General features: G+C 33.5%; 1 protein-coding gene across 2 annotated transcripts in view; it reads right to left on the bottom strand.

Moving 5' to 3' along the window:
- The window catches only part of MARCHF6 (membrane associated ring-CH-type finger 6), a 93,448-nt gene that overhangs the window by 38,248 nt on the left and 43,135 nt on the right, over positions 1-12,065 (bottom strand). For both annotated transcript variants that reach the window (XM_036752543.1, XM_036752552.1), the window contains exons 4-9: positions 8,156-8,299; positions 7,227-7,299; positions 4,822-4,990; positions 3,043-3,232; positions 2,466-2,527; positions 1,686-1,718 (exon numbers count right to left, since the gene is read on the bottom strand). In XM_036752543.1, the coding sequence (XP_036608438.1) occupies positions 1,686-1,718; positions 2,466-2,527; positions 3,043-3,232; positions 4,822-4,990; positions 7,227-7,299; positions 8,156-8,299 (671 nt within the window). The remainder of the gene's footprint in view (positions 1-1,685; positions 1,719-2,465; positions 2,528-3,042; positions 3,233-4,821; positions 4,991-7,226; positions 7,300-8,155; positions 8,300-12,065) is intronic.

Genomic DNA, 12,065 nt, shown 5'->3' on the forward strand with positions numbered 1-12,065 from the left:
AGGTCAAGCCATCACTTCTCACTTGGGCTATTGCAATAATTTTCTAATTGGCTTCCATGCTTCATTCATGCTTCATTTTCCTAAAGCACACATCTTGCCAAACTTTGCTAGTCAATAAACTTCAGTGGTTCTTTTTTTCCTCTAGGATTTAATATAATTATATTTCTCTACTAGCTAGTCATACTAGCAGCTATTTATTACCTGGCACAACTTACTTTTCCAGTCTTATTACTTATTATTTCCCTTTGCTCACTCTATGATGTAGCAAAATTGGCCTTCTTACTGTTTCTCATACAAGATATTCCATGACCCACCCCTATGTCTTTGTACTGGCTATCTCTCATACCTGAAAGTAAGTCTCTTATCACTTCTACCTCTGAGGATCTCTAGTTACCTTAAAATGTAAAATCATGCACCATCTTCTACATGAAGCCTTTCCAAAACTTCTAGTTTCCTCAACAAATTATTTTTGTTACTTATTTTGTATACCTTTCTCTCTCTGTCTCTCTCTCTCTATTTCCCATGATGGAATATCAGGCATTGCAGAGCAACTACAATTTTATTCTAGCCTTTTTATCCCCAATTACTAGCACAGTGCCTTAAACACAGCTGACAATAAATGTTTGCTAGTTGAATAAAACGACATTAACAATCTGAATGCACTACTCTGGGCCATGTCCTTTAGCTCAGTGATTACCTGGAGATTGAATCTCCACTATTTATAACCCCAGAGGAAAAAAAAAATGGTATTTTTAGCCCTGGAGAGCCTGCGAGCAGAGTCAGGGATCCCTGACAGAGGAGAGTAAAGCCACTGTGATAGATGTGCCTCATACATGGCTAGTATACTAGAAATAATAAAGAATGTTCCCTGGATATAAAGAAATTAGATTTGGAGTTAAATGGAAAGAGGAAAGTGGACAACAAAAAAAAGCATTAAAGTTTTGTCCTTTATATACTCAGAGTTGCTTTGGTTTCATCATTATTTTCTTGACTATTACAATACAGAATTGTAAAAAAAAAAAATCACTACATTCTTAGATGTTTGTACTGCACCTCTTATTTATCCTTATTTTAATCTTTTATTTTCCAAACTATATTAAAATTATTCATGTCATATTCTCTTACTAGACTGAAAATCTCACAGGGAAAGGGTCTATGTCTTATCTTTATATTTTTTCCAGAACTGAACACAAAGCTCTGTACATAGTAGTCTTTCAAAATTTTTTTAAAATTTTACTCAAAATTACAAGTATTAATTTTTTTCCAAAAAATGCATTTTCTTCCAATAAATGAAATAAACTTTTTTCTTGATACTAAATAATCAAAAGTGAAGTGTTCTTATAATTTAAAGTATAAAATTACCCTGTTTAACAATCTTCCCCTTCCCTCCCCTCTCCAATTCCTTTTCAGAGGCAAGGAGTTTATGAGTGTGGGACACTAAACAACATCAGATTTGGGGGATATATTAACTAGTTTTGCTCAACTTTTTCTTCTCTTTTTAAGTGATGGCTCTCTGGGAGGAGGGCGATACAGGGAAAACTTAGGCAATATAAAAACAAAAGATGCCAAATAAAAATCTATTTTAAAGTTACACTGCTATAAATCTTAAGATCAGATTATCAAGAGAAACATGGATTAAATAAGTAAATCACAATTCTATTCTTAAACAGGGTGAATTTACTTACTAAGAAAACTAGTGACCCATCAAGTCCGAGCATCTAAGGAAAAAATAAAATAGACAACAATAGTGAGTAGGATTTTCTATTCTAAAGAACCTCCTTTACCATTATGCATTTTTGTCTACCAATGAAGTACAAAGGTTTCACATGTTAGAACATTTCCATGCATGTATGTTTCATTATTACACATATGTATTATTCATTACATATTTTCCTATTTCCCTAAAAGAAAAATCTAAATAAACTTAATATCTTGGTGCTTAGTTTTAGCATTAGATACTTCATTAACACGCAAGCAGTATAGGCATGTTTGAGACTATCTTTTTTCTTACACATGAATTTATCATTTTACATTTTGGAAGGAAATATAGTAATTCCAATCAAACTGTTCCTGAAACTTGCAATATTTTGTTATACAAAAACCAAAGCCCTCAAAACAAAATATTTCTGACTGAAAAAGCCACTGATTTACTCTTCAAAATGTACTTCTCAACACTTTACCATATTAGGACAGATTGTATCATTTATGAAGATGGCTTATAAAAAACTTTTAATACCCCAATATTCACCTACAATAAAACTGTGATATTATACTACTAATACTTTTTCTAAAAATGTCTGCTGAATCACCAACTTATTTAAATAGAGATAACTTACTAAATATTGTTTTAGTAAATACATCCGAATGTCCTTAAGTTGTGCAATTAATTTTAGTTAAATATTTAGGCTACTCTGAGAATGAAAGCCTGCAACTCTGGGTACTTGATAAAAAGGGCTCTTACTCACTCTCTCCCATGTTAGTTCTTCTGCAGCTCGATCCCATTCTAAAGCATTCCAGTTCATGTCATCTGAAATAATAATTATAGTTTAGAGATGCCTGAGGAACCTTGCACTGCAAATATTAATAGGAACTGTCTTTGAAATGAGTGAATTGCAGATACTTATATAAAAATACTAAACCTAACATTATTACTGAGAGGGAAGTAAAAAAAGCAATTCATTAGCCCCATTACAATCACAGTACCTGGAAGGTACTTTAATTCTTTCAAACCATACCTTCACACCTGAAACACTAGGAAGAAGAAATTAATAAATTAGCTCAAGCTTTAATAACATTTCATAAAATTTTATCCAGCTTCCATTCATTCTTTCCTATAAATACATATGTATATATACATATATATGACAGGGTTCATATTTATAGTATAGCATATTTATAGTTTGTATACACATACAAACAATATTAAGGTTAAAATTTGCTTAAGATTCATGAATATTAAAAATAAGTAGAAAGCATTAATTTAGATCAAAATTAAATTAGAACTGTCACTACTCTGAAATGCTGTCTTATGACAGCTCTTACCTTGTGCCCCATTATTAGCATCTGCTGCATCTTCAACTACAGCATCTTCTTCATCCTCATTGTCGTCCTCTTCTTCATCAGCTTGTTCTTCCTGAATTTCAGGGTTCTCCCCTACTACTGCATCCTCAGCTGGTGGATTAGCAGGCTGATCAATTGCAGCATTTTCAGCACCATTTCCTACACCTGGAGCCTACAATGATGAGATATTCCAAATATGTGGATAAATTTTCTTAGCTTTGCTATGCTTTGATTAATTTCTAAGAAAGTAATTACTTCATCTGATACCAAATGTATGAACTTCCATTTATTATTCTGAATTAAGGTACAACTTCTATAAAGTTCACATATTTTAGACAACTTAGTGCACAAATAGAAATCAGTTTGTGCAATTAATTAATACTTAACATTTCATAAACTAGCACAGTGATGAAGTTCATATACCTGGATACACTGCAATAGTCTCTTTAGAAATTTCTCTTTGGTCCAGCTGCTTCCCACCCTTGATCCTGATCAAAATATTTATACCCCAGCTCTATTACTCTAGCCTTCTGTTGTCTTTCATCTTCAGGTAGCCTTCGGCTATTTCCCACCCTGGAGTCCGACCTCACCCCAGTCACCCCAGTCCACTCTAAACCCCTCCTCTAGTCACCCCAGACTACTTGACCACCCCTAGATCCCTCCCACAATCTTTCTGTATATAAGTCTCATCTTGCCTCCATGAAGGTGCTCAGATTCAATCTAGCTCAGATTGAATCTGGCCCGCTTATGAAAACAAGTGTCACAAATGTAAGATTTCTTAAGACAACCCATTATGGAGAATCCTTAATAAACTTTGTCTTTTACCTTGGCTAAAAAAAAAATTCCTCTTTGTTAAGTACTCTCTTGCTTTCACTGATGGGGCCCCCCACTCCCCTTCCCCCCACCCAGTTAGTAAACTTTCCAATGAACTTATTGGGTCAACTAATAATATAAATATTCTCCCTAATTAGCTAATAGATCCTCAAGTACCTGTGTTATCACTACTCAAACACACGAAGGACTGGGACACCAAAAGTTTTCCATGCACAAAGTGACAATGACACTTTGACAAAAGTTTGGATCATTGTTTTTTGCCCAATAGTCTAAAAAAATGTTATCTCCCCTAGTTCTGCTAAATACTCAAAACAGTTACACAGCCAGCACAATTACCAAATAAAGTTAAATATCATGTATTTGTTAATCAACAAACTTTAAAATATTCATCAAACCTACCTCTTTTTCAGGCTTTAAATATCTGATCCTGTGTCTATTGATAACACTCATGTAAAGGGAGAAAAAGTAAGGATATTCCTACAGGAAATCACACAAAAGTTGGAGCATAAATTTCTAACTTATCTAACTACAACATTGCTCATAATTCTGATTAGATAACCATTTTACAACTGAAGAAACCAAGGTTAGGGAAAGGAATTAAATTATTTCCTTAAATTCATAAAGTAAGTCAGAAATAGATCCAAGAATAAGACATCACTTTTGTGTTTTTAAGGAAAAGTTATTAAACATCACCCCAGACAAGCAGAAAGAGAAATTAATTTAGTATCTCCCTCTAGCTGTTCCCAATCTCCCAGGTAAATCCAGAAGCCGTACTATCACAACACTGTCCTAAATTTGTACACTGCTTATTTCAACAACATGTATTATTTTGTAAGTATACCTATGAGAAAGGAAGAAAATAGATGTTCAGATCATGAATGAGCAACAATAATTCCATAACAACTAAAGTTGGAACAAGTATCTTACCTCATTTTGTTGTCCAGCAGCGTTGAGGGGTTGAGCATGATTTTGTTCCAACCACTGTGGTGCTCCGCCATGGACTATTTGTTCTCTCAACCATACAAGGCTGATGAATGCACAAAGCGTGCATGTCACCACAAAACAACCCTGCAAACAATCTGCCAATAAATTTTCCCTATTAAAAAAAAAGTTACATAATTATTTCCACAGTAACAAAAGTAATTTAAAATGAGTTCATCTACATTTCCAGTAAACTATCAACTATCCAGAAAACTAGATAATACAAAATAATTTGTTTGTTGAAGGTTCCAGATAACTGAAGCATATTAGGGAATAAAGGAAAATATGATGTGCTGCATTAATTATATTTATATGGCTTTATCTACTCTCCGAATTTCTGGATTTTTCAACAGGTCTATGGTCCAGAAATTTAACCTTGTAGTCCCAAGCCTAACTGGCATGGTTTATTTCCTAAGGAAGTATCACTTAGAGTCAATCATAATTCTAGGGGAGGATTTACTTATAGTATATGAGACGCTTAGCACTTACTGAGTCCGGGGCAAGTTTCCCTGGTAGTGAATGAACACCAGACTTTTGCCTTTTCTGGACTTTAACAATCATAGAAATAAAAAGGAAACACAGAAATCTGCCAAAGGTCTGAGTAAGGGCAGGATCCAACTTTTCCATTATTTTTACTTTACTTATTCATAATATTTTGTCTATTTCTACTTCTTTATTGCTTTATCTTCTAATATGCCCTTTCTTTACACTCCTTCAGGACTTCATGACAAAACTTTCATGTCTTTCCTTCTAAGAGGATTTTAACATTTTAACTTCCATGAATTTTGAAATTCATTTCCTCTTCAATTTCCATTTCACATATAATGAGAAACACACAGAAATTAAATTTTAAAAGAGGTGGTATTGTCTATTAGAAGTAATTCTGAACTTAAGAATCAGAAAGACCCAAGTTCAATTCCTGTTTCCTATATTTACTAGTTCATGATCGAAGGCAAGTCACAAAACTTACCTATCAGCTTCCTCATCCATAATAAGAGGTTGTTATCTATAGTGCTATTTCACAAGGCTCAAATGAGATATGTAAAACACTTTCCAAACCTTAAATGTCTATATGTTAGGTTTTTCTTTTTAAATTTATATCAAACATATATACTTAAGAAACAATTTCTGTTCCCAGGCCAAATTCAGTTTACAAAGTTAATAAGTTAGTGTTGTTAAAATATTGATTTTTCACATTGTGGAATTAGATTTAAAGTTCTACATGCAGTGATCAGTTTTTAGCAATTTAAAAAAGTATGGCTGCAGATGTAAGGGGCCTAGAAAACTCTGAGTAAGTCTAAGAAGAACAAAGCTACAAGTCTACTAAAAGTGTAAAATACTATGCCTTTCCTATCTTTTCCTTTTTGAATTAATTGCATGGGAATATGTGCTTTTAGAGGCTCTCTCAATGTATTATGATAGATCCTTTTGGTCTTTTCCTTACTTACATAAAGAGATGCAGAAAGAGTTAAGAAAGGCTAAGTGCAAGGAACAAGTAAATCTGAAATGGGCAAAACTGTATGAAAGTTTTTAACGAGGTTGATAATTTACATTGCTTCTAAGTCTATTAACAGAGAGCCAAGTGCTCTCTTCTTTTATTTTTAGAACGTTACAAAATGCTTTACACATTAGAATTAAGAAGTACTGACAACTAGGTGAAATGTTATCAGAGATTATATCCTAAATGTCATAAAATAGACAAATGTGATATACTTGAACTCAAAGGTAATTGCTGTTTTGCCGGGGTTCTTTATTGTTTTGTTTGTAAAGGCATTAATGAATTCAATGTGAACTCACTGTGCAAATTAATTATCCCATTCAAAACAAATCTTAAGTTATACAACCAATCTTTAAATGTGTGGCTTTAAATGGAATATCTTAAATATATAACATATTCCTAAAGTTACCAATCTAATTTAGAAATCCTTCTGAAGAGTATGATAGTTATGCTTTCAAAGATAATAAATAGAAAGAGCTATAAAGAATATGTCTTCGGGGCAGCTAGGTGGCACAGTGAGTAGAGCACCGGTCCTGGCCTCAGGAGGACCTGAGTTCAAATCTGGCCTCAGACACTTGACACATTTACTAGCTGTGTAACCTTGGGCAAGTCACTTAACCCCAATTGCCCAGCCTTCCTCCCTTCAAAAAAAAAAAGAAAGAAAGAAAGAAAATAAAGAGACTTTAAAGAGAAAAAAACATTCTAACCATTAAAAAAAAAAGACTATGCCTTCCCATACAGTAAGGGAGAAATCTTAAATTTTAACATGAACATAGGAAGGAAAACAAACGAGCAGTAAAAATGAATCATCTGAATGAAGCATTTTTTCCATATCACATTGGTTTACACTTACGTTGACAGCATATCTAATGGCAGTGTCAATAGTGAGCTCACAGAGCCAGTAAACAAGCACTTGTAGATACGGCCTGTGCAAAAATAAAAAAAGTACTGTACGTGGCAACTTTTAGACAGAGTTTACAATGCTTATATTTGTAATTACTGAGCACACATTAACTTACATTCTCTATGAAGACATCGAAACCTGAGATTGGATCAAAATACAAATACCACTAAATTTGTTTTAAAATGCTGTCTTGTCCCTCCCTTAAATTACAAGTAAATCAGAATAAAATGCTCAAAGAATTTCTTATCCAAGTCTAACCTCACACCCTAGAATTTCCTACTACATATCTTATGTAAGTCATCCATACTACAGATTTAATAAATCAAATCTTCCAAGGAACATCTGCATTGCACTATGACAGAACATAATGGTATTTTTGTTATTTTTGGAGAAGAGTGAAGGTCAGGAGGAAGAGGAGGCTTTCTGTTCAGCTAGTCTATTTGGGGCCACTATCTCATCCACTTCAGTGGTCACTCATATTCCAGATTTCATCTTACAAGCAAATTTAAAAACAAGGTGGAAAAGGAAAGTAAACTGTATCCAAAATTTGAGGATAATTACAATATGAATGAAAGACTTAAGATCATTTGCCTAGCATGTGAGTTTTTGGTGTTTGGATTCCTTCCTAAATAATTATTATTGTCCATATTTTGTTCATTTTTCTTTCCTAGTTTCTCTTTGGGAAAAGTTTACCTAGATTAAACTGCCAAAAATGAATTCCTAATACAACTTATTTTTTTAAAGTGAAATTTCTTTATGTTTAAGAACATTATAATATTATATAACAATTAAAGGATATCACACGGAATAACAAGATGCAAAGGTATCTATTATTATGCAATATTTAAGAAATCCAACACTGAAAAAATAATACTTACATGCTGTAAGAGGTACAACTCCCAACCATGCAAAGGCCACAAGTGTATAGTGAAACCAGTAACGTATTGCTGTGCCAATACTTGTAACCAGTCCAGCAAAAATATCTTGGATTGGTAGCCTTGAAGGCATATCTGGGGAATAAACTGAAAGAAAAAAATAGAACTCATAAAATTTATAGTTAAAAAATGGCTACTTATATTAAAAGCTGAGCTAAAAGAACATTATATGAGTACAACAAGGTAAATAACATTAATATTGAAAGGCCACAAAACTCTAATAAAAAAGTCAATGTTAGTACCATATGATCATTATTAAAGAACAGATCCAATCCTCCCTTTTTGTTAAGAGAAAGTTTTTTTGGGAAATGTACTTTGTAGTAGGGATTGGGTGTCTGGTAGGAAGCATATGTTGTATCAAAATAAAATGTATAAATAAATGTTTTAATTATTTATACCATGTACATAATAGATATGTGTATCAATTTCCACGACAAGATACTTTTCTTAATAAGACATTTCAGTAAACAGTTGTAACAAATGAAACCAAGATCATAATAATTCATTTACCCCAAAGCAAAGAATCTCAAAGAAGAAAAAGTAATATATTCGACCAATACTTAAGCAGAAGTCCCCTCTATAATTGTTCAGACAACTGATAATCCAGAATCGATTAGTAAACATCCAACATCTAGAACTCCATACCTTAAGAGAAAGCTCATTATATTTTTTAACAACTTTAGTAATTAGGAAAATTAACCTTATATTGAGCCAAAATTAGCCTCTCTACAACTTCTACCCTCTGCCACTAAGTTATGATTTTTAGTGTCAAATATAGATGACAGACAACCCTTAAAGACACTTCAAGACACCGAACATGTCTTCTCTTCCTTCTCAAGACTAAATATATTAAATTCTTTCAATCAGTCTTCATATAGTAGTCTGGAGTCCTTTCAACATGCTAAATGCCTTCCTCTATACACATCAGTTTGTCAATGTCCTTCCTAAAATATTACGGCTAGACCTGAACATAAAACTCCAGATTTGGCCTAACCAGGGACAACAACAAGAGTATCAAATACCTCATTTATTTGGCATCTGACTGCCAGAAAGAGAACTGTTACTGTCATAAAAAAAAATACTACAGACTGCCTGCAGAGAGAAAGAAATAGATCACAAGATTATGGCATGGAGCTATATAAAAGATAGCAGTAAGAGGAACTTCAACTATCTAGAAATTTGTTGGAATATTCTCTTGCAAAAGTAAAGCAACTATTAATTTCTGGGTCAATCTTAATGATGTCATCTTTCCAAAAATGGGGAAATTAAGGACGGAGCTTCCAATTCTGGACCAGATTCTCATCAAGAATTAGATGGTGAAGCAGAATTGATTGGAGTCTTGGGGAAAGGGAAGAAAGAGGACTTCATTTTAGGACAGGTGATTGAAAATAAATTGGGAACAATCTGACATGAAACCTCAGATTTGGGGAGAACACATTTTAAAGGATTGAGGAAAAGGATAGGATCAATCATACCCCAGAAAAGCTAAGAAATGTGTTCTCCTCCCCTTTTTGCAGAGGTGGGAGAGATGTGTGGAATATCACATACAGTCAGACCATCTGATGTGCTAGGCTTTGTTGAACTGCTTTTTTTTTTCTCTCTCTAGTATTTGTTACAAGGGATGGTTTACAAGGGTACATAACAAGCAATATTTTGTAATACAAACGATGGTGAAAAAACATACCAATAAAAAGATTTTTTCTTGTTTTTTTAAAGAAGAATAAAATACAATCACATGGCTTAAAATTCTACATGTGAAATCAAACAAGGAAGAATGAGAACAAAGAATGAGAACATCTTTAAGAATGAATTTCTAAAAAAATGAGAAGTAATTTCATGAGGAAGAAAGGGGAGAGATGTCCACAGGAAACAACATATCAAGCACTTACTAATCAATTCAGATTCATTTGAACAAAAGACAGAAGCAAGGTAATTAAAGTATAGCATGGCCCTACAGAAGTCTAAATGCTAAAGCTCAGAACGAGCTGAATTCAGTAAAAAGAATTCTAAGAAAAATAAAATGGGGTAAAGGAGGTATTTGACTTTTAACTCTGTGGAAGAACAGAAGAAGAAACAAAGAAAGGGTAAGAATGCTATTTGGGATGATGGGGAAGGTAACAAATAGCTAACATAAGGTAAAACAATTAAATTTTTCATTTCCTTCCATCTTCTCTGAGAAATACCATGAAAGATAAAGTAAAAATTCTTAACAGAGAATGCAACCTAAGACAAGCAAGGATATAGTAAGAGAGCAATTGGTTAATTCAAATTCAATGTCCCAGAAGAACAAGACCCTTACTAGAAGTAAATGTGACAGAGACTTCAGGGTCACATGAGCAACATGATGGTAGACTAGACATTTGCTCCCATGACCTCTCAAACTTCTCCAAAAAGAAATTATATGCCAAAGACAACAGCTGTCTCCATAGTTTAGGATACCCAGAATCCAGAAGAAGGCTAAAAATACCCAGGAACTGATGCTCACCCTGAGTTCACTTAGCATCCCTCCATCTCCTCTCAAGCCACTGGTAGAAAGGCCACACTCACAGACCCAAGGACATCATCAAAACCCCCTCTTACCCATTTCCCTCATTGCACTGCCGTCATTAATGGTGAATTTTTGCTAGAGCCTGTGCTATTCAACATTCTTTATCACCAATCAAGGAATAGATGGCATACTTTTCCAATATTCAGATAACACAAAGTTAAGCATAAGTATGTTAGCTAAGAATAGCTAACATGTAAGAAGACAGAATCAAGATTCAAAACCATCTTTAAATTTACATTGTTGGGCTAAATCAAATAAGATAAAATTTAATAGGATAAATGTAAAATCAAGGTAAAAAATTATATACTTTCGAAGTATAAGATAGAAAAGGTATGGTGAAATTCCAGGTTTTCTGAAAAAGATTTTGGGTTTAGACTGTAAGCTCAGTAAGGCAATGTGATATGGCAATCAAAAAAGGTAACAAGATCTTAGGCTACATTAGGAGAAGCACACTAGCCAAAATTAGGGAGGTGATAATCCCACTGTATTTTGTCTTGGTCAGAGAACATCTGAGGTGTTACCTTCAATACCCCCTTTTAGGAAGGTCAGTGATAAGCTGGAAATTATCTACAGACTAGACAGCAATCAGGTTTACTAACTGCCTCATGATCATGCCACATGAGGATCAGCTGAAATAACTACAAATATTTATTCTAGAGAGGCTATCTTGTTCAGGTATAGATTGTACTAGAGATCCTTAAAGGTACCTTAACAAATTTGAGATTTTGTACAGAACTGGAGGCTAAAGAAAATAACATTCTAACAAAAAATTAAGGGTGTATATATTTTAACAACTTTCATAAAAAATGAAGCTCAGTAGTTTAGGTTTTTATTTGCTATAAGGCCAACAAAGCTATTAGTTTTTTAAGGAGCATGTAATAATTTTTCAGTTCTAAGAAATTAATAATAAAATCGACTTTAGTGATGCCAATCACTGGATTTCAGACAGAATGGCTGAGAAATGATATAATCCAAACAACTTGTTATGAAGATGAGGAAACTGAGTTCTAGAGTATACTGGTAAGTGGCAGAGCCAGAAGCCAAATCTAGTTCATCTCTCTTAGGTGTATGAATTTTTATAGATGGTAATATAATTATACTTTGTCAAAGAAATGAGAAGCTCGTTTCACTAATAATTCATTGATTCGGTGGGGGTAGGAAATACAAGGTCAATAATACTCATTTCTAACACACATACATGACTCAAAGTACTCAAAAAAATTTAACCTTGCAAAGTTTATGTCCCAGAAAAAGCATATACAGCTCCACACAAAAATTGGATGTTCCTATTTCATTACAATTACT

Source organism: Trichosurus vulpecula, chromosome 1 (assembly GCF_011100635.1).
Source record: "Trichosurus vulpecula isolate mTriVul1 chromosome 1, mTriVul1.pri, whole genome shotgun sequence".
NCBI classification, from domain to species: Eukaryota; Metazoa; Chordata; class Mammalia; order Diprotodontia; family Phalangeridae; genus Trichosurus; species Trichosurus vulpecula.